Source organism: Leishmania donovani, chromosome 28, assembly GCF_000227135.1.
Source record: "Leishmania donovani BPK282A1 complete genome, chromosome 28".
NCBI classification, from domain to species: domain Eukaryota; phylum Euglenozoa; class Kinetoplastea; order Trypanosomatida; family Trypanosomatidae; genus Leishmania; species Leishmania donovani.
The window spans coordinates 891,973-916,660 of record NC_018255.1 but is presented as its reverse complement, the minus strand read 5'-3'; the positions used below and the strand labels follow the sequence as shown (position 1 = coordinate 916,660).

The 24,688-nt window shown below is 59.9% G+C and overlaps 7 protein-coding genes across 7 annotated transcripts; all 7 read right to left on the bottom strand.

Annotated features, from left to right (window-relative positions):
- Positions 1–629: 629 nt before the first annotated feature.
- On the bottom strand, positions 630–1,847 carry LDBPK_282480 (eukaryotic translation initiation factor, putative; the record flags this gene model as incomplete). The annotated part of the gene is made up of 1 exon (XM_003862298.1): positions 630–1,847. The coding sequence occupies one exon, from the start codon at positions 1,845–1,847 to the stop codon at positions 630–632; it is 1,218 nt and encodes a 405-aa protein (XP_003862346.1).
- A 1,096-nt stretch (positions 1,848–2,943) lies between these two features.
- Positions 2,944–4,449, bottom strand: LDBPK_282470 (hypothetical protein, conserved; the record flags this gene model as incomplete). Its single annotated transcript, XM_003862297.1, has 1 exon — positions 2,944–4,449. One exon carries the CDS (start codon positions 4,447–4,449, stop codon positions 2,944–2,946), a length of 1,506 nt encoding a protein of 501 aa, XP_003862345.1.
- Positions 4,450–6,140: 1,691 nt separating this feature from the next.
- On the bottom strand, positions 6,141–8,651 carry LDBPK_282460 (hypothetical protein, conserved; the record flags this gene model as incomplete). Its single annotated transcript, XM_003862296.1, has 1 exon — positions 6,141–8,651. The coding sequence occupies one exon, from the start codon at positions 8,649–8,651 to the stop codon at positions 6,141–6,143; it is 2,511 nt and encodes an 836-aa protein (XP_003862344.1).
- An 876-nt stretch (positions 8,652–9,527) lies between these two features.
- LDBPK_282450 (DNA topoisomerase ii) lies at positions 9,528–14,024 on the bottom strand (the record flags this gene model as incomplete). Its single annotated transcript, XM_003862295.1, has 1 exon — positions 9,528–14,024. One exon carries the CDS (start codon positions 14,022–14,024, stop codon positions 9,528–9,530), a length of 4,497 nt encoding a protein of 1,498 aa, XP_003862343.1.
- Positions 14,025–15,117: 1,093 nt separating this feature from the next.
- Positions 15,118–16,929, bottom strand: LDBPK_282440 (histone acetyltransferase, putative; the record flags this gene model as incomplete). The annotated part of the gene is made up of 1 exon (XM_003862294.1): positions 15,118–16,929. One exon carries the CDS (start codon positions 16,927–16,929, stop codon positions 15,118–15,120), a length of 1,812 nt encoding a protein of 603 aa, XP_003862342.1.
- Positions 16,930–20,728: 3,799 nt separating this feature from the next.
- Positions 20,729–21,397, bottom strand: LDBPK_282430 (glycosomal membrane protein, putative; the record flags this gene model as incomplete). Its single annotated transcript, XM_003862293.1, has 1 exon — positions 20,729–21,397. One exon carries the CDS (start codon positions 21,395–21,397, stop codon positions 20,729–20,731), a length of 669 nt encoding a protein of 222 aa, XP_003862341.1.
- An 892-nt stretch (positions 21,398–22,289) lies between these two features.
- Positions 22,290–22,955, bottom strand: LDBPK_282420 (glycosomal membrane protein-like protein; the record flags this gene model as incomplete). Its single annotated transcript, XM_003862292.1, has 1 exon — positions 22,290–22,955. One exon carries the CDS (start codon positions 22,953–22,955, stop codon positions 22,290–22,292), a length of 666 nt encoding a protein of 221 aa, XP_003862340.1.
- Between the last annotated feature and the right edge of the window lie 1,733 nt (positions 22,956–24,688).

Sequence of the window (24,688 nt, the reverse complement as noted above, 5' to 3'; positions counted from 1 at the left end):
GTTCAAAGCAGCCACCAATCCGATACAACACGGAAAAACGTGCGCGCGCACACACACGCAGACGCTAACAACGCAGACGCCCCAATATGAGGAACAGTTAGAAAATAAAAGGCTCCCTCCCTCCCCCCTCTCTCTCTCTCCTTTGCGTGTATGTGTGCTTTTAAAGTTGCGCGCATCTCCTGCTTACGCTCTTAGTTACGAGCCCGTCATCGCAGCACCGCCCCCGATGCGTGCGTGCCGCCGATCGACCCCGCTGCTTCGTTCGCGCGCTTTGTTTAGTAAGGCGAAAAGAGGCACGCGAGAAGGGCACACGCGGGGCGCACGCGGGGCGCACGCGAAGGACAAGACGACAACGGAGAAGGCCAACTCAGCCTCTCCGCAACAACAACGAAACACATAAAACGCACACCCAAAACACGCGTGCGCGCAGGTGCACGCGACAGCTGTTGGAAGGGGCTTCCTCGCTCTCTCGCTCTCTCTCACCCGCCTCACCAGCGAGTCCACGAGCAGTCCTCACGTCCTCGGCGCCACGGCGCCAACACACGGTGGTGGGGAAGTGTGCAAGAAGTCCACGCCGGCGCCCCGCAAAGACCGGGAAAAGGGAGAAACGAAGAAGACGGGGCGCCGGTTCAACGCAGAACGGTGTCTAGCTTGTCGTAGATGAGCGACTCCAGCGAGCGCGTCTGCGGCTCCACGTTCAGCTGCTCGTTCACTGAGTCGATCTTTGCGCGATGCTTCACGGACTCGCTGATAAGGTTGACCAGCCACACCTCGGCATCGGCCTTGGACATGTCCAGCTGCTCCGCCACATACGGAATGGAGACGACGGAGTGCAGAGACATGTACTTGCTGAAGATCATGCGCTTCGCGTTCTCAATGAGCTCGTCCTCGTAGTCGGCCAGGAAGTAGTCCTCCTTGATCATACGCCGCACCTCGGGCAGCAGCGCTATGGCATCCTCGAAGGAAGCCTTCTGAATGAGACTCACCAGCTGCGTGAGGGGGTCCGAGTACTCGTAGATGGCCTCCACCAGCTCCGCGGCGCTAACAAAGTTGCTGTAACGGGTTCGGTGCAAAAGGACAGCCGCGCAGATGTACCGCAGGTAGTGCGGGCACACCGTCTCAACGGCCTTGCGGTATGTCTGGTCGTGGCGGTGATCGAAGATGAAGTACAGCAGCTGCAGCGAATACTGCAGGCCGCCCTTGAAGAACGGGAAGAGTACCCAGTGCAGCAGCCACACCCGCGCACGCACCGTGGTGGTGTTCGGGGCACCGAAGAGGTCCTCCTCGCTGGCATTGTGCAAGCGGCGAATCTCCTCGGCAATACGCATGGCGGACTGCCAGTTGACGGCGCCGATGTCACTCATCAGCTTACCCCACAGAATCGTATCTGAGCGGATGTTGTCGTAACCACTCACGCACTGGCACAGCGTCAGCAGCTCCGAGGCGTCGCCGTAGGCGCCGGTGTCGTAGTAGAGATACGCAAGCTTGTACAACGCATTCATGACAGCCGCTGTGATGCCCTTTTTCTCGGAAAGGAACTCGTGCGACAGCTCACCCTGCGTGCGTCGCTCCCCTATCTCGGTCTCCGTCAGCTTAAACTGGTACGTGGAATGGTCGTCCTCGGACTCGTCGAAGAACTCCTTCAGCGCCGGTTGGGCAGCCGCGGTTGCTTTGGCCATCATCTCCTCCGTCTCTGTCTTGATGCTGCCATCGGCGTTCAGCCCGGTCGTCTCGATCAGCTTCATCATGGCATCTTGCACATCCTCGCCGTTCTGCGCGTAGTGGTTCAGCAGGCCCAGGGCTAGGTGCTTGTCCATGTAGGGAAGCAGCTTCGTTAGCATGTCCATGGCCGCTGCGTAAGACGACTTCCGTGGTGATGGCGGGTTGCCGAGTTTGCTTGCTTTAATGCTCAAGAGCGATTCTACGCCGTGACTGCACGCGTGCACGCGCACAAGCCTCTGACCCGTGCGATAGGGTGCGTGTGTGTGTGTGTTGGGGGTGGAGGGGGGAGAGGGCGTACGCTGCGGACCGCACGATCACTCACTCCTTGCGTATGTGTGTATGCGTGTATGCACGTATAAACTATGCGGGCGTGTGCCTGACTAATCTCTCTGTTTCTCACATGCGGTGGAGGACGCCGAGTTCATGAAAAGCGTTCCACAGACACACAGGAGGGGTGTGCAGGTGGTACCCACGTGGAGGCCGGTCAAATCGGAGGGAGCGGGAAGAAGACGGGGGAGATTGCAGTGAAGGAATGAGGAAGTGAGGGAGTTTGCGTACATGCCGAGGCATTAGCAGTGGAGGTGCGCCGACGCGGGAGACCGGGGAGGGATGCAGAGGGAGAAGCACGGCAGAGCCGGGGTAGAGGCCGGTCGCTCTGGTGTGGTCGTGGCGGATATGTCGAGCACAGACAGAGAAGCAGAGAGAGCGTGAGCGTGATGACGCTGATGCGAATCACACGCTCCCTCGCTCGCCCCTCATGAACGCGTCGTGTGGCTTGAGTGTGGGTGTGCCCACCTCCGCTTCTCTCTGCGGTTGTGCACCAGCGACGATGCAACTGTATCCTTGAACGAAACGGGAAGAACAAAAGTGGGATACGCACAAAACAAGGGCACCGGCCCCATTATATGCTTAATGCACTCGTCGACGGCGCAGGTGCCGTGTGTGCAGGGCGTCGCCACCCTTGCGCACGTAGATGCCAAGGGTGTTGGGTGGTGTTCCTTTTCTCTTGCTCTCTCTATGACGCGATGGCCCGCCATAGCTGCGACCGTGCTGCGCACAATGCCTCGCTGGCTTTTCTATGTTCATGCTTGCATATGTGCGTGTGTGTGTGTGTGTGTGTGTGTGTTGCGTAGTGAGTAACGCGTGAGAACTACAAGAAGGGGAGAAGATTCGCAGCTACACGCCCCGCCCCCTCGGACGATGCCTCTCACAGCTGGTCCTTTAGGTGCGTATCAGGTCCAGCAGATCGCTGTACACAGCCTCGCAGTAGCGATTCTCTGCCTTAACCTCCCGCAGCACATCCCGCACTCGCAGTGCGTTGTTGTGGCGCCCCTGCTCCAGGCGCAGCGCGTGTATCTGGGCTGCTTTGCTGTCCATTTCGTGCATCAGGCGGCGCATCGCTTGACTCGCTGCCACAGAATCCCCGTGCGGGTCGCGCAGCTGGCGCTGGCAGAGTCGGTACTCGGCCCGCATATCAGCCAGATCAGTAATAAGAGCACGGCAAGTGGCGTTCAGAGCGGCTCCGTGCAGGCCGTCCGCGGCCGGTCGCGGTGGTGGTAATGGTACGCGATGAAAAGCCGGCAATGAACACGGTGCGGTGGTGGGTTCGCTGTGATGCGGAGGCATACGCACGCCCGCGCTCGCCTGGGTGTCTGCTCGGAGCCTTTCGCCTCGGGTGCGGGGCGAAAAACAGCGGCTCCGTGGCCGGTACGGCGAGGCCTCGCGCCGGCGCTCGCCACGATGCCGCGCGGATGGCGAATGCGTGCTCTCCTTCACCGGGGCGCTTGTAGAGGCGGGCGCGCAGGCTGAGCACGAGCACGATGACGACGAAGACCCCGTGGTCGTGTGTGTGTCCGGGGTGCGAGTACCGGACGGGGTCGATGACGACGACAACCCAGGCGAGTGTTGAAAGTTGTGCAGGTGGCGGTAGTCTCCATTCCGCGGAGGCGTCGCGGATGCGCAGGACGAGGTGCATGCAGCTGGAGGAGTCGGTGGTGGCCGCGCCGTGCTTAAACCGCCGCGGCGTTGCCGATATGGTGAAGCTGCCGCCACGGGGGCATCGGCCACGTCAGTCGGCCCACGCCCCACGCGGTGGTAGTACAGTCGAGGCCGTAGGTAGTTCCCGCGCTCGATGGTCGCCACCATCGCCTCCACGTTGTGGGTGCAGGGCGAGGAGGCGCGACAGGGGCTGCAGGCGTCCCACGGACCGCTCGGCACAAAATGACGGCGCGGCACACGACGCTTGGGCGACGGCGCGTCCCAGACTTTGGGTAGCATGTCGCAGTACGAGCAGCGCGGGTGCCGCGTGAGCTGCGGCGACGCTGCAACAGATGTGCGCGACGACGGCTTTTCCGCCCAGCTCTCCTTGGGACTCTTGACTGGCGCTGTCGCTGGTCCCGTTTGCCCTTGTCCATCGTCCACAACCTCCTCCTCGAGCTGTTCCGCCGCTGCGGCCGCCGCCTCAGCGCCCCGTAGTCCATCCTGCAGGGAGCGCACCCTACTCCTCAGGCACTCTTGATCATGCAAGCAGGCGGCGAGGCTTCGACGGTGCTCCTCATGTGAGGCCTCCGTCTCCGCCAAACCACGCCGCAGCTCTACCCACTCCTCGTGCAGCTGCCGCAGCGTCGACTCCAACTCGCCTTGGCCCGTGTTGCTGCCGCGATGCCTCTGCAGTTCTGCAACCCACGCTTCCTCGTGCCGTCGACGCTGTTCCGAGACGCGCGCCATAAGTTCGCGATTTGCTTGAAGCGTCTCCTGCAGCTGAGCTCGCAGCACGTCTTCACGGTGGCCGCGAATGGCCCGTTCCTTCTGCACCAGCTGCGTGAGCTCGCGTCGGTGCTCCTCAAAGGCATCTGCCGCACGCTGGCCCAGCTGCGCATAGTGCAGCCGCTCCTCCTCCAAGACTCTGGTGCGCCTCTTAAGGCGCGACAGAGAAAGCGGAGCGTCCTCGAGGGTCGTCGTATCGGCAAGTATCGCATAGCCGGAGACGGGTGAGCTGCGCGTCGCCGTTGAAGCGGTGGAGGCCGAAGAGGACGAGGAGGACGAGGAGGAGCATGGAATCACGGATGCGGCGCTCTCGTGCTGTATTGCAGACACGGACGATGAGGCGAGGGTCGGCGGCGAGGACGGTGGTGCATGCCCCGGCTCTGCCAAAGGGTCGTCGAGCATTTTTCACAGTAGCCAAAGCGCGTCAAGCGAACGCCTTGCCTAGGCGTGAACACACATGAGCGCGCACGCACTCACCGCGGCACGACGCGGAAGTTCGGTACGTCTCTCGCACGCCTCTATGCGTTAGACCGATTCTATGGACGCCTCACTCTCCTTCTCTCTATGAAGTGTGAGGATGTCTGTGTACCTTTTACGTGTGCGCGCGTCACGTGTGTGTGTGTGTACGTCCCTGATGTGCGCGCGAGAGAGCGGAGGAGAAGGTTCTGGGAGGCGGAGAGTCAGGCGCGCGCACCAGAAAAGGAAGCGAAATCCAAAGGAACACGCACACTGGAGGGCAGCCACGCTGAAGCGCACAGTTTTTGAGCGCCAGTGAGAAATGGGGAAGGGGGAGATGATGATAAAGCGGTGGATCGAGGGGGAGCGAGGGAGGGGGGAGGGGGGGGGGGCAAAGACGGTGATCAGGCAGCGCCCTGATCTTGCTACGGGCAAAGCAGTGACGAGCTAGGGGCACATGCGCATCGCCATTCGAGAAGCAAGAAGGGGCACGAAGAGAGGGAAGATGATAGCAGACCAGAAGAACGCGGGCGCGCCCTCCTCGTAGCGCTGCACCTCTCCCTACGTCGCCCTCGCTTCTACGCCTCACACATGCGCGCTTGTGTCAATAACTGCGTGGATGCAGACGATGACAGGGGTTTGCGCGCAGCGGGCACTCAGCGTCCCCGTCGCAGCCCTCCCCCTCGCCGCCACACACACACACGCAGACACCATCTAGGAATGCACTCGTACACACAAAACACCGATAGAAAAACAGAGCACCTCTTGGGATTCCACCCACCCACCCTTGATGAGCAGGCTGCGTCACGTTTACGCTTGCGGCCTGCTTAGATGGTTCAAGGTGGACGCATATGCACTCCGCTGCTCGTTATCAGAAAACGACTTCTCAGCCCCGGAGCCTCAGCGAAAGAGCCAGCGCGCGAGGACGGGTTGAAGATCATGGGGAGGCAGAGAATGGGAAAGCACAGGTGGTCAACGTTATCAGCACTTCCGTGCACTCGAGCCCTCTGTGAAGCCATATTGGCTTTGTGTTCCTATGCGCTCAGGGTGTGGGGGAGGGGGGAAGAACGCTGAAAGATGGGGAGCGTGGGCCGCTTCGTCGCTGCCCGCGTGCGCCTTGTGCCTCTCCCCCTCCTCTCTTTGGGCTGGAAGCTTCCCTCGCCCTTCCTCTTCCACCCACTCCTCCCACGGACACCCTACTCAGCCTCGAGGAAGTCCTTCACACCCATAATGAAGTCGTGGCAGCTGACGGCGACCAGCACCTTGCCTTCCTCGTGCAGGTCACGCGACTCTTCATCGTCGCCGCTACTGGTGCTGCTGCTACTGCTGCTGGATGTGTCGGAGTTGCTGCTCGACAGCCTTGCGGCGCCCCTGTTCTTGACCCGGCCACCCTTGAAGGCGGTGTAGCGCTGCAACACCTCACGCCGGTGCTCCATCTCCGCGTCGAAGGCGATCAAGCTCTCGCCGCTCACAATGCAGTAGCCGCGCTCATTGTAGAGGTCATCTTCGCAACCGTAGTAGAGAATCTCCACGAGCTGCGGGCCGTAGCAGCGCAGCGGACAGTTCTCGCCGCCGATGGCACCGCACAGCCCCTCGAGCGTCGCGACCATCGCGTCCATGTTCGGCTGCTGGTTCTTGGACAGGAAGTTGCTGTAGAACGGCCGGCACCATGTGTGGAACATATCTCGCGCGGCCTCGACTATGTTCGCCGGGGACTCGTCGCGATGGGTACTGAGGAGGTGCTCCATGAGCAGCTCCGTGACGATCTCGCACAGCTCGGGGTAGCCGAAGCCGCTGGAGAGGCATATGGTGGACATGTCGTAGCTGCTGGATTCAATGCGTGACGGTTGCAGGAGCGCCGCCTGGACGTGGCGCTGAATGCTGCGGCGAAACAGCACTTGCTCGTCGTCCTCCTCAGAGGATTCACCCTCGCCATCGCTCTGCGACGGGCGCGCCACCGGGTCCTCCGTGAAGAGCGCACTGGTTGGGAGAATGTTACTGCTGTAACGGTCCTCAAGCGCGTGCCCGCGGCCGTTGGCGCCGGTGAGCAGCTTGTCCGTCTTGTGGCCTACGGCGCCCTCGCTGCTGCTGGAGAGAGATGAGGAAGACGACCCCTCCTCGCCCTCGTCACCTCTTGAAACGCCGTCCTCGTCTGTGCCGCTGATGTCGTCCACGTCGCACTCGATCGCCTGATGCTGCAGCACGAGTGGTGCACCGCTAATGGTTACCCCGTCCAACACACAGCGCTCCCCCACAACGACGTAGGAGAGCTCCGCGCCATCTCCAATCACGGCGTGGGGCCCGATCAGGCACCCGTGCAGCACACACCGACGCCCGATTCGGGCGCCCTCCATCACGACACAGCTGCGCAGCGAGGCCTCATCGCCTAGCTCGACGCGCGCGCCGAGCACTGTCCCGGCCAGCTCCACCGAGGCCGGCACGCTCACCTCCTCGCCTACTACCACATTCGGGCCCATGAGGCTGCTGCTTGCGCACCTGGCGGTCGTGTGCAGGTAGACAGTTTCGCACGTCGAGGAGACGGCGTACTTGGCCAACTCCTCGGCAAAGCAGCTCTCCCGCGTCATCGGAAAAAGCCGCCGCGCGCACACGTCGAGGTTGCACTGGATGTACGCCTCCGCGCTGTTTATCGGCTCCAGCACCGCCGAGGATGAGGGTAGCTCGATGAGACCGAAGACGTTGCCGTAGATCTCCGTCTGGCCTAGCAGAGATGTGCTGAGGAAACTGTAGAGGTCGCGAATGTGAAACTCGATTAGGGAGAGCGCCTCGCAGCAGCAAAACATGTAGCCGGTCGGCAAGAGGTCCATGCGCACCGACTGCGGGGCACTGCTGCTGAACGCCACCGCCGGCGGCTCCGGTGCCTCCTCGCCGTTTTCGAAGCGCGCCATGTACGTCACAACTTGCGTTGCCTTGTTGAGCACGAACATGGTGTGGCGCTCCCGCGGAAGCACCGGGGCCGTGTAGTTGCGAAGGCGCAGCATCTCCGACGTCTGCCGGATGCTAAGTACGCCGTGGCGGCCACTGCCGCCGATCGGGGATACGGGGGACTGAGAGCTCACCTCCTCTGCTTCAGCGAGGTGGTTCATCAAGGAGTTGCGCAGGGCTGCCGCAAGAGCGGAGCGAGAGGAGACGCACAGCAACGTTGCGGCGTACTTGCTCACCTTGCGCACCCGCTCCAGGTGTGTCTGATAGCACGCGCGCAGGTTCGTGAAGGAGGCCACCGTGTCGATCGGGACGAGCAGGAACGAACCGTTTTGCGGAACGACGTTGCGCTCCCGCATCTCGTCCGCGGCGTCCGCCAGCGTGCTGATTCGGCGCGCGCACTCGACCACCGTCACGTTTATGGAGTCACTCAGCATCCACGGCTTGCCACGCGCCGTGCGGCACTCGGAGAGGTGCGCAATCGTCTTCGCCGCAGAGGAGGAGTTGAGCAGGATGGTCGCCTCATCCACCCCGTTCAGGACCAAGTTTTCAAGCACATAGTCGATGACGGGGGTATTGCACACCGGCAGCAGCGCAGCCGGAATGCGAGGGGAGGGACTGAGGGGGCTCAGCGGGCCAACAACGGTCGCGCGCCCGCCATGCAGGCGTGTGGGCAACAGCGCCTCGCCAATGATCACGGCGATCAGCTTCGGCCCTTGCCGATCACTGCGATCGACGACGCCGCGGCGAACAGCTGCCATGTCCATGATTCGAAAAAGCAACGAAGAAAGAAGCTATCACTACACGAGTGGCCGTGTACGAACATGCGGAGGTGCAAAGCAGAAAGGCAAAAGCGGGACGGCAGAAGGAAGGGAGTTCGCATCGCGTGCGCGCCTGCACAACCCGCCGTAAAACATGAGCGATGGCAGGACGCTGACGAGCACGAAAAAGAAAAAGGAAAACGAGAGGCAACGCACGGCGCAGCGATTCGCCAGTCCATCTCGTGAGCTGACGCGCAAAGTCGCGCTTGTGGATGGCAGACACACACACACACACACACACACACATAGAAAGAGCGCGACGCACAGATGTGTCAAACAAGGAGACATCACGCCTCTCTGTCGTTTACGCGTGTGCTGCGGAAGCTGAGGCTGCACTGCAACGCAGTCGCGAAGACCCCTGCGAAAGCCCTCCAGCGCTCATCTCTGTTTTTCATTGCACATCGATGTTTATGTCCATTTGCGGATCCTCAGAGCTCCAGGGCGTTTGCCACATCACATCATCGCTGAAGCACCCCATCCCAATGATGGCGGGTAGACGCCCGCGCTTGTGGCCCGTGCCAGCCCAATGAGGAAGTGGTGAGGACGACAGAAGACGGCGCGCGGTGCGACGACAAGCTGCAGAAAAGAAGAGCGTTTGTGTGCATGTGCCAAGGGAGGAAGGGGGCTCATCCGACTGGAGCCTGTCCTTCGTGCTTGCGTACGCATGACCAAGTACTCGACGTGTCTCCCTATGTGCCTGTGTATGTGTGCGAGTTCGCACTCGCGACTCGGCTCCGAAAAAGTCGGTATGTGAAGACGCAGGGGCGCTCAGGAGAGACATGCCTTCGCCAGCTTCGCAATCGCCCTGTGCGACTGCTAACTCTAGTCACTGAAGCTGTAGTCGGAGCCGGAGTCGGATGACGCGGAGGACTCCTCCAATGACGACGCCGACGCATCGGTGCTGTCTTCGTCGTCATCATCGCTCGAGTCGCTGCTGCCGCCGCGGCGTCGCCGCCGAGCAGCCGGCTTCGCGTGCGGCTTTGTAGGGCGGACAGAGGCGGCAGTGGCCCTCTTGCTAGCTGCTGTGGCAGCCTGTGGAGCTGTCTTTGTCTTCGCCTTGCCGAGCCCCAGCAGGAGGAGATCATCGTCGGCGTCTGCGGTGGGCTTTGTGGAGCGCGCTGCACCGCCGTTTGACAGGGACGCGGCAGTCATGGCCATCTTCGGAGCGGCGCTCGCCGCTGGAGCGGAGGTGAGCGCATCGAGTCCGAAGCCGTCCAGGTCAAGGTCATCAGCCGAAGTCTTCGTAGCGGCAGCAGTGACTAACGATGTCGCGTCCTTCTTGGGCCTGCGCCTCACTGGCTTGGAGCTGCCGCTGTTGCTGCTGTCGCTTGAGTCGTCGTCGTCGTCGCTGTTACGCACCTTCTTGCGCGGCTTCGATGCTGCGTGGCGCTTCGGAGCTGCGCGGGGCCTCTTCGGGGAGTCGCACGCCCGTGCCCTCTCCGGCACCGGCGGCGCTCCGGCATCACCCATACCGACGATGTTCTCGCCCTCATCGTCATCGTCGTTGTTGTCAAACATCCACTCCTCATCGGAGTCGCTGTCGTCGTCTTCATCGCTGTCCTTTGCCTTGCGTCGCTTCTTCGCCGCGGCCTTCTTCGGCTTCGGCCGCGCGGCCTCGCCAAGGGCCGAGGCAGCTCCGCCGGCAAGCGCGTCATCGCCACCGCCGACGCGACGGCGGCCGCCGACGCCGTTCGCCTTCAGAGCCTTCTCCGCCTCCTTCTGCAGCAGAGAGCGCGCCTTGTCGGACAAGATCGGCACGCGCAGTCGTCGAGCGTCAAACGGCTTCTTCACCTTCTTGCGTTGAATGGTAGCAATCTCCACTTCGCGGTCCGCGTAGAAGCTCTCCAGCTTGGTGCGCAGCACCTTGAGGTCCTCCATCCACATATCTTTCGGTGTGCGGGCCTCCATCGTGGCAGTGTCGCGGCGGGCCCGGTCCATCTGCGCCTCCAGCCGCGCAATCATCTCCGCCGTGAGGCTCCACAGCTTCATGCCAAGCAGGTAGTCGTAGTCGCGAGTGGCACGACGCACCTCCGGCGGCTCTGCCGCGCCGTCGTCTGCTCCACCGTCGGCGGCGTTCCCCATGCCCAGCACGTCCTCCTCGCTGTTCTGCGCGTCGGGCGCCCCCTCGCCGTCCCCCTCCTCCACGGTTGTCGAAGACAGCTTCTTCTTTGTGTAGGGCGGGAAGGGCAGATACATGCGCCGTTGCAGGTCCTCGAGCAGCTCCTTCTTTTTCCGCTTGGTCACAACGAGCGTGCCCTCCACCACCTCGCGCACGAAGCGGACCATGTTCTCCAGCTTGCTCGTCAGCCGACGCAGCTCACCCAAGAGGTATTGCTTGCGCTTCGCGTAGTAGTCGAGGCGCACGAGATAGAACTCCTTGAGCACCGACTCCGCGTCCGAGTACTTGGTGATCTGGCCCTCCTTGTTGAAAGCGATGATGTTCGTCGCGTGCACGTACTCCTTCAGCTGCAGCCGCTCCTCCACGACATCCTGCGAAACCCACTGTTCCAGCACCTGGGGATGCAGAAACACTTCGAAATCCACCGTCACATCCGTCGTGTGCTCGCGGTACTGCACCACGAGCTCCTTCTCCCGCATGTCCTCCAGAAACTTCTTGTACGCCTGCGTCCACACGCCGATCGGCAGCTCCGTGATGCACACCACCCCATCCGGGCGTATCTCGTACCTGCCGTGGGAGACGAACTTGCCCGGCTCCTTCTCCTCCATTGTGCCGGTGAAGCCGAAGTACCACGGCTGCATCTTGTGCACCTCCTCGCCCCGCATGAGGCGCTCGAGGTTGCTGATGATCTCCAGCGGGTTGTAGTTCGGGATGCTTGTGCTGAACCCGGTGCCGATGCCCGTCGTGCCGTTCACCAGCACCATCGGGATGACCGGAATGTAGAAGAAAGGCTCCACCGAGAGACCGTCGTCGTCCTTGTACTCGACCACAAAATCGTCGGCCGGGTGGAAGATGGCCCGGGAGACCTGCATGAGCCGGGTGAAGATGTAGCGGCCCGCGGCGTGGTCCTTGCCACCGTGCAGACGCGTACCGAACTGGCCATCCTTGCGCAGCAGCGGGACGTTGTTGCTGCCCACAAAGTCCTGCGCCATTCCGACGATCGTCTGCACAAGCGACTGCTCGCCATGGTGGTATGCGGAGTGCTCCGAGACGTAGCCGGCAAGCTGCACCACCTTGATGGAGTTCACCAAGTTGCGCTTGAAGCAGGAGAACAGGATCTTGCGCTGGCCGGGCTTGAAGCCGTCAATCACGCTCGGGATGCTGCGCTCGCAGTCGGCGATGGAGAAGAGAATCAGCTCCTTGTCCACAAAGTCTCGATACGACACCTGGCGCACGTTGTAGTCCATTGACTCATTCACGTTCACGTTCGTCTTGAAGTTCGTGATCCACTCCTTGCGGTCCTCGACGCGGTCCTTGCCAAACGCCATGACAATGCGGTCCTCCTCGCTCTGCTCCTGCTCCACAAAGTTGAGGCGGTGCCGGTCGATGTTCTCGAAGTACTCGCGGCCCTCCTCAGCGCCGGACGTGCCGAGACCCTTGTAGTACCGAATTTGGTAATTGCTCAGGTTGTCGCCAATCGCCTTCTTCCACTCGAAGTAGTCCGGCATGGAGAAGAAGGAGATGGCCTTGCCGGCCCCGCCGCGGCCTTTTGGTCGGGCTTTCACAATCGGCGTGATAAACTGCTGAAGAAAGCCAGGCACCCGCAGCAGGTTCGGCCAGAAGCAGTGAATGAAGTTGATGAGCAGCCCTTTGATGTGCGACCCGTCATGGTCCTGATCGGACATGATCATAAGGTGACCGTAGCGCAGCCCGTCTGCGTTCTCGTACTTTTGGCGAATGTCGAGCCCCATAATCTTCATAACGCACTGAATCTCCTCGCAGGCCGCCAGCTTCTTCAGCGACGCCTCGCGCACGTTGAGGGGTTTGCCGCGCAGCGGAAACACGCCAAAGTAGTCCCGATCCTTCACCGCCAGGCCGGCCGTGCAGAGTGTCTTGGCTGAATCACCCTCTGTGAGGATGAGCGTGCAGCGGTGGCTGTGCTTGCCGCCCGCCTCGTTGGCGTCGTCTAGCTTCGGGATGCCCATAATCTGTTTCCGGTCCGACGACCTCATCTTGGACGCCATCTCCCTTGCGATCTTGCTGTTAGCCATCTCGACTGAGCGCTCAACAATGCCGGAGCTCATGATGTAGTCGACGATACTGTTGGGCAGGTCGCACGTGCTGCCGAACTTGCTCTTGACCGTGTTGAGCGTCTCCTTTGTCTGCGAGTCGAAGCCGGGGTTCTCAATGAGGCAGTTGACGAATAAAAAAATGTGCGGCCTAATCATGTGCGGCTTCACGTCTGTCTTCTTCTTCTTCTTGGCCTGCTCCACCACCTTGGAGATGATTTGGTCCATGATGTACTTGACATGTGTGCCGCCGCGGGTGGTGGCGATGGAGTTGACGAAGCTCACCTGCTGCGGCCCAATGTTCGACACCCGCACGCACACCTCCCACCGGTCATTCACGCGCGAGTAGCTCGCCGCCTTCCTCTCCTCGCCCATGGTGGGGTAGAGGTCGACGTACTCCGGGAAGGTGGTGCAGGCAATGCGCTCATCGTTCAGGAAGCACTTGAGTGTCTTGTCGGTGCACCCCGCGACGTCGTACACGCGCCGCTTCATCATCAGCAGCATGTCCTCGCTAAACTTATCGACGTGGAAGAGTGCAAAGTCGGGGTAGAAGGTGACCATGGTGTAGTCGGCGCTGTCGCACGGCACGATAACGGGGTCGTCGTGTTGCAGCATGTTGTTCGCCCATTTCATGTAGAACTTCTTGCGAGAGCGGCTGTGCACGGTCTCGACCTCGAATTGCTTCGAGAATACGTTCGTCAGCTTCGCGCCGAAGCCGTTGCGCCCGCCCGTCACCTTTGCCTCCTCATCGTCATAGTTGGAGGAGGTAAGAAGGTGCCCGAAGATCATTTCCGGCACCCAGAGATCGTGCTCGCGATGCTTCTGGATTGGGATGCCCTCGCCGTTGTTGTACACTCGCACATAGTTCTCCGTCATCCACACCCGAATGACGGTCTGGCCAATCGGGTCGCGTACCTTGTTGTCTGCCGCATTGACCAGTATCTCATCAAAGATCTTGTACAGCCCGGGTGTCCAGGTGCACTTGCGCTGCTTCATAGTGTTCTCTGCATCGTCATAGACCCAGATGTCGTCTGTCACCGGCTCAATTGTGCCGATGTACATGTCAGGACGCGTGAGAATGTGATCATGCTGCGTCTTCTTCTGATAAATCTGTTCGACGGTTTTGCCCATTTTTTCTCCTGCTGGAAGCACGCTGATGCTTCCTGCGTATAGGTATGCTTGAGTGCAGCTGTAGGTACGCGTATGGGGTCTTGCGTGTCTGGAGAGAACGCGCGCGAGCGAGCGCGGTGGGGGGAGGCACGGGTCGATCTCTATATGCACGACGGCGTGTGTTGGCTGTGTGGCTATCTATCTCTGTTTGTATGCGTTTTACCTTGTGTAGCCCCTTTCTCTTGCCTCGCTTGTCGCCTTCGTTGTACTTTGCTCAAGCGCTCGTATGTGTCGGTGAGTGTGGCTGTGCGTGTGTGAGCGTCTGGTAGTGGGGAGAGGGGGCAGGGAACGCACCCGCACACTTGACGCAAGAAGACGCCCACTCGCGCGCCAACTGGTGTGCACCAAATAGGAAACGAGGTGAGGTTGGTTGAACGTGGAAAATGAGCGGGTTGTGAGGGCGGGACAAAAGAAAATGAAAGGTAATAATAATAGGTATGGGAGGGGTGTGTCGCCGCAGACCATGAACACCTGATGATCGGTGTGGGTGGGTGGGTGGGTGGGTGGGCGAGGAAAGGGGTGTTAAGGATACGGCGCTGCGTTTACATGATGAAGATGCAGACGTGGAGCGGCGCGAGAGGAAAAAATGGCAAAGAAACAACAAAAAAAAAGAAAGAGCAGCGGAGGAAAGGGGCATACCTGCTGAGACACACGCACATACATACATACATATGCATGCTTAGATGTTCTCGACAGCGTTGATTGTCTGGACATCCTTCGTCGCATGCGCAGGAGCGGGGGACACCAACAAGGAGATGGGCAGGCCGCCCTCATGCGAGAAAAAGGAAAATGGCGGCGGGTGCATACGTCATGGACACCACCCCACACGCACACACCGCCATGGCAGCAAAAGGCATGTGAAGTTTCGGCCGACGACTGCACTGCGCGCTCTCTCTTCACTATTTGTGTGGAGCAAGGGACAAACAAACATGAGGGCGCTCACCCCCCCCCGCTGCAGACGACGACGACGCTCTTGAGCGGACCGCCCCCACCACCCTGTCGACGGGGTTGAGGAGGGAATGTGAGGAACGAGAGAGAGAAAGTGCAGGGACCGTCAGCGTGTGCTGGTGTGAGAACCGCGGGACTTGAGGAGGGCTGGCTGAAAGACGGCGTGCTCGACGCTGCTCTCCCAGCGGAGCATCTCGTCGTACATCCAATCCACGTACCGCTGCGGCAGCAGAAGCTGAATACCACGGTCCTCACTGCTGCGATGCAGCACACCCATGCCCAGCAGCGTCCTGAGCACGTCAGCTTCCTCCAGGCGCACAGCCGCCGCAATGTCCTTGATGGTGGTCCGCTGCGTAAAAGCAGCCGCGTCAGCAGTCGATGAGGTGCCCGCCGGGGACGGTGCAGCTGCGCTGACGCCTAACACTCCCCTCTTGGTCGAAGACAAAGGGGCGGTAGCCGCGAGTGGCAACTTGCCGTGGGAAGAGGGCAGTCGTGCCTCCTCGTCGCCGTCCACATCCCTCTCGTGTTCCGTCTTTGCGTCGGTGTGGGAACGCTTGCGCGCTGATGGTGGCGCTTTCGAGCGCTGCTCGTGCAGTGTCGCTTTCCCTTCGCCGGAGCGACGGCTATCGGCATCGTGCTCTCCTGACACCGTCCTGTCCTCCGTCGCAAGCACGACCACCTCCGCGGCCGCAGAGTCCGCGTCAGGGGCGAGAGGTGCGCCCTTGCCTGATGCGTGGCTAAATCGTGGCCCAACCTGCCCGCCAGCTTGTGCACCTTTCCGGTCGGTCTTGTCCACATCGTCATCGTCGACGCAAACCGCAGCGGCCCGCCGCATCGCGTTCAGCGTGTCCTTCATCCAGCGCACAATGGCGCGGCGCCAAAAGTGCTGATACGCGACGGCGCCCAAGTCGGAGAGGGGCTTCTCCGGGGTGCCCGTCTGCTTGCGGCGGTAGGCGAGTTCGTAGCTGGCGGCGATCATGAACTGGCCAAGATGGCGAGGCACCCTAGGCGGGTGCGAGGCGGCCGCGGTTGAGCCGTCCGGCGGTGCCACCGGTCTCTGGCGGCTGGAACGGCGCCCAAAGCACGGCAACGTCGCAATACAGGCCAGGTTGTACTCGCTCACATGTTTCTCCCAGGTGAAGAAGCCAGCGAAGTACATGGCGGAGGTGTCTGACACGTAGTCAGGGAAGTAGCGGTGGTGCAGACACACCACGTAGAAGTAGTAGTTGTGGACGTCGTGCCCGGCGAGCTTGTTCTCCAGAAACGATTTACCGATGAGGAAGAGGTGGCGGCAGTAGGTGACGTGCTGACTACCGTTGATCTTGAAGAGGGAAAGGCCACGCACCTCGTCGCGGTACACCTCCTCGCCCGGCGGACGCAGGCGGCCCGCGCGGTAGGTGCGGGTCTCGTAGTGCATCTGGGCGTAGGTCGAGTAGATGCGGAGGGAGAAGGGGCACAGAAAAGCGTCCCGGATGAAAGGCTGCTGCTGCACGTCGACCGACGAGCCGGTGGCGTCGGCACCTTCGCCAGCTGGGATCGCGCCCGTCGACGCGTCAGCCGCCCCCGTCCACGGCAGCATCGGGTCATACTCGCTGTTCAGCAAGCCAAACGGCGCGTAGTACCACGGGGCAAACACGTACGTGTTCAGATACACAAAGTAGCGCACCGTGGTCGGGGTGCGGCAGTCGCGCAGGAGCCGCTCCTCAAGGTAGTCGAGCTGACGGCGCGCGCGTTGGGTGCGGGCCATGCCAGGAGTCACCTCCATGTACACACAGCTGAGCCATGGGCGGTGCAGGACGCGAGAAAGCTGGATCATGCCATCCGCCAGTCCATACGGTGCTGCAGCCGTGTCAGGTGCGGATGAAAGCACCGCTGATTCCTCGGCAGCGTTCCCGAACGCGGACTGCGCGACTGCCATCTTTACGTAGACGTCGTCTGCATGAAACCACGCGCTGAGTCGGTGGTCCACCTCCTTAACACGCACGAAGGCGTACAGAGACGCGCCGGCGTCCTTGGCGTCTGCCCCGGCTGCCGCTTCTTTATCTATCACGGCAGCACTTGACGTGATAGCGCGCTGGATCAGATGCGAGTCCCTCTCCGTCGTGGAAGGAGTGGCGCTGTACGGCGAGGCGCTCGGAGGCGTGGCATCTGTGTCAGACGAGGAGGCAGTAGTAGGCAGTGGCGGCTGCCACAGCCGACGCACCTCCAGTATCAAGCCAGACACTACCACTTCCCGGGGTGCGCCCTGGCCTGCTGCAGCTCCGCCCCCATAGCCGCTGAGGCCAGATGTGGTGCTGCTAATGCCTGTTGTCCCTCCCTTGCGATGCAGCAGGGATGGATAGAGCAGTGTGGGAAGAGCAACGACGCAGCTCACTTCCTGGTTGAGAGTCCCTCGTTTCATGAGGAGGCGGGAAAGGCTAGATAGAGAACTGCCGCGCCTCCCTACCATGTATGTGCGCGTGTGTGATACGTGGCAAGGGAAGGGAGGAGGCGGGCACACGTACACGCCATCCAAACGAAAGAGAGGGTGAACAGTTGGAATTCGGCGTCGTGCACACGGGACGATCCTCCTTCAACGCGGGCGAAAAGATATCCAAGAACGAAAACAAAGAGCATAGGTATTTTGGAGGGGGTAATGTGTCTCTGTGCATGCGCGTCTATACATAGAGCACCGCACAGGCCTCTCCTTAACGCGAGAGAGAGAAAGAGGTGCGAGGCGAGAGGGAGGAGAAAACCTTCGCCCTCCCCTCCCTTTTCACTTCTTCTTTCCGTGCCCTCACAAACGGCAGCTCCGTCTGCGCCTCGGCGTATGGTAGGTTCGTGCAGCGAGGTGACACTAACTGGCCGGGAGGAAGAGAGATCCACTGCGCAGATGCGATGTGCGAGTCATGCAGGGTCCCCACACAGACACAAGCCGGTGTCCATGAAGAGAGAGGAAAGAACCGTCCTACACATAAGACACGGCAGGGGGGGGGGGGCAGGCAATATTCAAGGACTTCACTCGCTGCAACTTCGAGCCACTACGTCTTCTCTGTCGCTTGCCCTCGCCAACAAACCCCATTCCACTTTTGGTTATTGCATTGTTGTGTGTGTGTATGTGTGAGCCCGTCACTTGATCAGTACTTCACCGTGTCCTTCGTCTTTTTCGATGGAGAGGGGGAGAGCGCACAGCGATAGAGGAACAAGACAGGCGAGACAGAAAAAGAGTGTGCAGCGCTGATGCTGCACGTCGTGCCTGCACACGTCCGCCACTGCCTCCATGCACTCACGATAGGTTTGCTTTCCCTGCCTCGCGTCCCTCTCCCTCTCTATGTTTCTCTGCATCCTCTCACCCTCCCTCCACACACACACACATACGCGCGCGCACTTTCCATGTTCGTGTGGGTGAGTAAGTGGCTCACCGCCCTCCCTTTTGCCAGTTTTTCTCTCCCCTTCAGGCTTTTTGTTGAATCCTGATTGGTGTGTGTCAGCCCTCTGCGCCTGTGTGCTGCTGCGGTCGCCGCGCCGACGGAAGCGTGTGCGCGTAAGCAACAACCTCCTTTTCTGCGCATACCCAGGTCAGTGACCGCCTACACCGACACAGGGAGAGGCGAAGCACGAAGCCAGTACATAACAAGTGACTGAAACACCAACAGTCCCTTCGTGTCGGAAGAAATGGGCAAGGGGACATGAAGAGCGAACAGCAACGCACACACACGCGCACGAGAGAGGCGCATGGCGGGGTGTGGAAGTGGAGACACAAGGCAAGGGAGACGTGGAAAGGACGGGGATGGAGGGAGATGAGGCGTGGAAGGTAGAGGCGCAACACGTAGATGTATACGAACAAAGAAAACGAGCAAGGAGGGAGAGAGACGAGACGAGACGAGACGAGACGAGACGCCCAACCTTACAGAGACGACCACGCACGAGCACAAAGAGATCGGCAGAGAGAGCACAACAGTTTTATGGCATGCACACACGCACACGCGCACGCGCATACGTCAATGTCGAGGCATATCCACCGAAGCACGCACGCATAAACTCGGCATATATATATATATTGTTGCTGTTGATGGTGCCCCTAGACGTTCATAGAGAGAGAGGCATATAGATAGCGAAAACAGAGAGAAAAAGAAGTCAATCAGTAAGAGAGAGAACGATCAAGGAATGTGTGTAAGTTGGGTAGAAAAGGGCGAAGGGCAGGGCGGAAGGCAGGAGGTAGAAGCGCAAGCGCAGACATCATCAGGTAACAACAAAGACCAACTCACGAGCATTTTATCCCCTTCTCATTCGGCTTTGTTTTTTTTTGCGTCGATTTCACATCTTTTGAGGAAGTGGCGCGCACCTTCACCGTTGTCACTTAAAGCACCAAAACTCGAGTGTGCGTGGGTGGTATATGTCTGAGGCAGCACTACGCACATAGGCGCATACACATACAGACACGCACAGCATAACCGCCTTCACCATCCATATGAGACACGCACAGCGGGGGTGGAAAGAGGGAAATGGGCGTGCGTGCATCACGTGGGGAGGGGGGGGGGTGGATGTGACATGTGACCTACTTTTCGTGACGTATATGGATGACTGAATACAGCCATGGTCACGTTCTTTCTTGGTCGTCTCGCCAAAATGCACCTCGAGTATGCCATCCCGTCTTTGTGTGTATTCCCCCCCCCCCGCTCCCTTCGATTTTCTTCGCCCAGCCCCCTCCCTCTCCTCCCGGTCTGACTTTTCTCGCCTTCCTGTCAGGCTTTGGCACCCAACACAACGGCCATCACCGCTGCTTCTCTCTATACTTCCACATCCGCCTCCGACCAGATGCACATGGGCAGTGGGCAAGATAAAGTGTGTATGTGAAGCAGATCCCACCGCACGTCCGTCATTGCCGGACTCCACCGCGTCTTTTCGCCCTGCGCAGAGGCGCCACATATCGGCACACACCCCCTTACCCATACTCGCTAATGCAGAGACGAACACACACACGCGCACAGGCGAAAAAAAGAGAAAGATGGTGTGGCACCTGGGCACGCACATGGCGCACGGGATGGACGAGGAGGACTTAGGGAGCGGTGCGATGTGTGAGTGCGAAGAGGACAAAAAAGATGTTCGGGAAAAAAGCGCTGAGAGAGCGAGATAGAGGAGAAGGGAGGGGAGGAAGGGAAGAGGGGAGACGAAGCGCCTGGCGCCGCGGCGGTGCGAGGCTCAAGCACGAAATATAAAAAGAAAAGAGAAAATCGCACACACGCGCACAGGCACGCACAGACACACACATACTCATACGCATATACAAGAGCGCAAGACAAAAAGAGTGACGCGCGGAGACGGGGAGCAGCGAGGTGGTGTACAACACAGGGCAAACGGGCACGAAGGAAGCAGGGAGGGAAAGAGGGGGGCATGAAGTGAGAAGGGGGTGGTTTATGGGTGGCAGCATACACAGACACACGAACGGTTGCCTTCTGGCATTCGCGGGTTGAGCAAGAACGCAACTGTGTGTGTGTGTGTGTGTGTGTGTGTGTGTGTGTGAATGCTGCCAGTGCAACACACCTGGGCCTTCTGCCTCTACCCTTGTTTCTTCCCTTTTCCTCTCTCCCTCGGCCATGCGTCACCACACACCCTCCAACCGTCTCGTGGCTGCTTTCAAGAGCTCCATCTCTGTCTTGGCCTCGCTCCTTGTGCGTTTTTTCCCCGATAGCATATTTGTATCTCTCTCCGCCGCTCGCCGACTCCTGCAGCGCACTCTACTTGATCTTGCTCCAGTTGAGGTACGTGGCCACACCGCCAGACACGCAGGTGAGGGCGCCAGCGGTGATTGGGGATGGGCTCCACAAACTCTTCAGGTAGCCGACGGCGGCCATCGTCACAAGCACATCTGAGGCATCTTTAGTGAGGCTGATGACGGCAGCCTTGGCTTCCTTCTTGCTTGTAGCCACATCAGACACACGCTTCTGCAGGGCAGCACGAAGGGCGATGAGGTCCAGCACGGCGGCGAGGAAAAAGCCCCAGAATTGCGCGGTCTTCGCGTACTTCGCGATGCACTTGGCATCCGCTGGAATCAGCTTGTGCTTGGCGATGAATGCAGCGTTATCGCCCATGATGTAGAGAGAGTTGCCGATGATGCGGAAGAACTCAATGAACTTCTTGCACTCCGTGCCAGCGAAGCCCCTCACCACGACGCCGTCGGCGATCTTCTGCAGCTTCGGCACATCGCCCGCGAACTTGCCCATGCGCATCAGGGAGCGGGCGCTGCCGATGGAGTTGCCGATCGCGACATACGCTTTAGCACGCGAGTCCTGGCTGCTAGCCGCGACGGCCGCCAGAATCTTGAAGAAACCAGCGAGGAACTTGTAGATCTTGTCGCGGCCATCCGTCTGGCCGAGCAGCTTTATCAGCTTCTCGAAGTCGCTCATGGTAAATGATGAGATAGGTGAAGGCACGGAGGAAAAATATATATATATTTTTTTTTTTCGGAGGTGGAGGGGGAGAGAAGGGGGGGGGTACGGTGTGTATGTTGAGGGGGGGGGGGGTATTCGCCAGATGCTTCTAGTGCAGTGAACGGCCGAAAGAAGAAGGCGCAGAACGTGAGGCGCAAGAAGAGATGAACGGCACGTGCGTGTGTGCGTGTCAGAAGAGAGTGAGGTAGACGGCAGCAAACAAGGGGGTAGGCGATGAAGGATAAAGCATGAAGACTGAGGGAGTAGGCATGACCTCCGCCTCCCAGAAGGCGAAAAGAGAAGATGGTTGCAGCTCCGCCATCGGGTTATGGGAAGAGAAGAGAGTCAGAACTGACGTGCGGGTGCCTGATTTCGCTATTGGCAAGGGGGACTGCGTGTACGCCGATGTCGTGCTGTTTCAGTGGTCGTGAACGTCGTTTGCGCACCTACTAAGCGAAAAAAAAGAAAAAGAAAACGCTGCTATGTGCGCCACGCCGTGGCGCTCGAAGTGTACCACGCATACACCTAAGCATACAGAACGACAGGAAGGGAAGCGCATATACAGGCGGTGAGGTGGGGAGGGGGCAGAGAGAGGGGGAGAAACAGAGGGACAAGTCGAAGTCGCGAAAGTGCGCACACACACACACACATACGCACAGAGCGAGAGAGAGGGCGTGGGAGGCGGTAGTGAGGGGGCGCATACGAGAAAAGAAATGGAACAGAGAGACGTCCTACAGAAGAGAAGATAAAGTGAACAATACAAGCGCCTAAGAAAGGGGGAATAAAAAACAGACACGCACACAGACGCGCTCGAAATATGTACGTCTTGTATTGGCCACGGTGGTGTGGCGGCGACGGCGGCGGAGCATTAGGTGTTCGCCTGAGAGCTCAGATAAATGGAAAGTGCACCAGAGAAGCATCTCAAGGTGCCGCTGACACGCGGACTCAGCCGGCACGCGCTGCCGGCGCAGTTGCAGATGGACAATGTCACAACCGTGTCAACCGCCTCACGCGTCGCGCTGATGGTAGCGACCTTGCACGCCCACTTCGCCGCCGGTGGGTCATAATGAAGCTTTCGGGAGGCGTCAAGCAGCTCGAATAGGTGGAACACTGTACCCAAGAAATGACCGAAAAGCTGCATTGCCAAGGTACACTTTCGCAGATGCGCCGTGTCGACGTCCTTGCCCAGCAGCCCTTCACGGGCGACGAGCAGGGCGTGGTCACCAGCGGCGTAGAGAAAGTCACAGATGGCCTTGAAGAACTCCAAGAACTTCTTTCGCTCCGTCCACGCGAAGCCCTGTGCCGCGAACACCTCGACGACGGACTGCATCTTGAACGTGAGGCCGAAAAGTCGGCTCAGGCGCAGAACAGAGCGTACCTCGGTGAGATGTCTAGCCGAATTGGCATACTGCTCTTGCCGCAGAGAGTTCGTCGTGCTCAAGAAGGTAAAGGCGCCAGCCATGAGTTTGATGAGCTTGTCGACGCTGTCGGTCCGCTCCAAAATGCGCGACGCGCCGAGAGCGACTCTCGACATCCCTGACGATATCTTTGCCTTGCTGTTGTATGCTTGTGTTTTCTTCGCTACACGGTGTAGCTGGTGAAGTGCACGCTCTTTTCCCTAGGCGAAAGGCCGCCGCTGCAGCCTGCACAGCGAGACACAGGTACACAGACACGCACTCGCTATTTTCGCGTCGTCTGAGGTGTCGCTTCACTGCAGAATGACGACAAAAGTGAACTAGAAAAGCAAAAAGCCCTCTGATCCGCTGCACCTGGATGTGGGCGTATATGTCGTCGCCTTCGCTCTCGTGCCTTATGCGTGCGCGGGGTATACAACCCCCCCCCTTCGTGCTGGTTCGAGAACGAAGAAAGAAAGATGATCGCTAGCACTGCGCTGCCGATCGTAAGGCACCCCTCGCTGACGGGAGCGACGATGATAACGCCCACAGCAGCGTGGAGAGGGAAAAGAAGGCACTAGAATACAAGGACAACTCGGAGAAGCACGAATTCAGGAACAGCAGCAAAGGAGAAAAGAAGAAGCGAAAGAGGGAAGGAAGAGAGAGGGAGCGGGAGGAGACAGCACCAACAGGAGGGAAGAGGAAGGGGGTACTGTTCAACGCTTGAGCATGCTCGTGTTCGCGATGTATGTGCGCCGGTAGGTGTGAACAAGAGACACAAAACACGGAGCACGGCTGTGCTGATATAACGCCGAACGAAGCCAAGAGGGGCACGAGCGACGGAAGCAAGAGCGAAGAAGACGAACAAGAGAGGTGGGCTGTGTCCGGTTGAACCTCAACGTCCTCGAGTGATGGTGCTGACGGCTGATGACGGTGGGGGGGGGGGAGTATTGCGTTCTCGCTGAAGTTCTTACAAGACAGTTCGCTTGCAAAAGCAGCTTCGTGTTGGGATGCTGCAGTGTCGAAGGAAGTCAAGGTGGTGTGGGGGAGATGCCTATCTCTTTCAGTGGTGAGATGCGCACCGAGACAGCGATGGGGTGAGGTAGCGAGCGAGCGAGAGCGATGGTCAGCACAAAGGAGGAGGGAGACGGTAAAAGGGGAAGCAAAACAAAAATATGTCATTGCGTGATCGACTCCTCACGTTGTGGTCTGCCTCAGCAGCAGCAGAGTCTGAGCCGTCCTCCATCGGAATGTGTAGAGAGGACACACACCGAGCAGGGAACGGAGAACCGAGAAAGCTCTCCCCCCCCGCCGGCAGCACACCGCAGGCCAGCGGCCACGACAAAAGCGGCAAACAAAGCCCACCGATGAAGAGAGCGAAGAGTGTGCGTGAAAACTTCGTTTTCTTTCCACGCCCATGCCACCACACAACAAGAGCTAAGCTCATCTCTGCCCGGCCGGTCACAGGCCCCGTCGCGCGGCGCGAGGCAGCCGTAGGCACACGAGGTGCAGCAATGCCCAGACCCGGTCATCGGTGCATGGCTTCTGCCTCGAACCTTACCCACCCCTGCCCCACAGGTCGCCCCACAGCCACGCACATTATGCTGGCCATCACCCGGGGCATCCCTCTCGGGGGGCCCAGGCTCACCCCGCCCCCAGTGGGCAGTGAGGGCCGGGGGTGGGACGCGTTCGAGTCACGCCGACACTCCGCCCATCCTGTGGATGGCGAAAACGTGTGCGCGGTCGCGGGTCGCTCCGGCGCCACGCCATCCAGCACCGGACACTGCGGACATCGGCAGTGATACATCGCTCTGACGTCCCTACGTCACGCGCGCCTGACCCTGTCACCACCAGAGGTGGTTGTGCAGTGGCA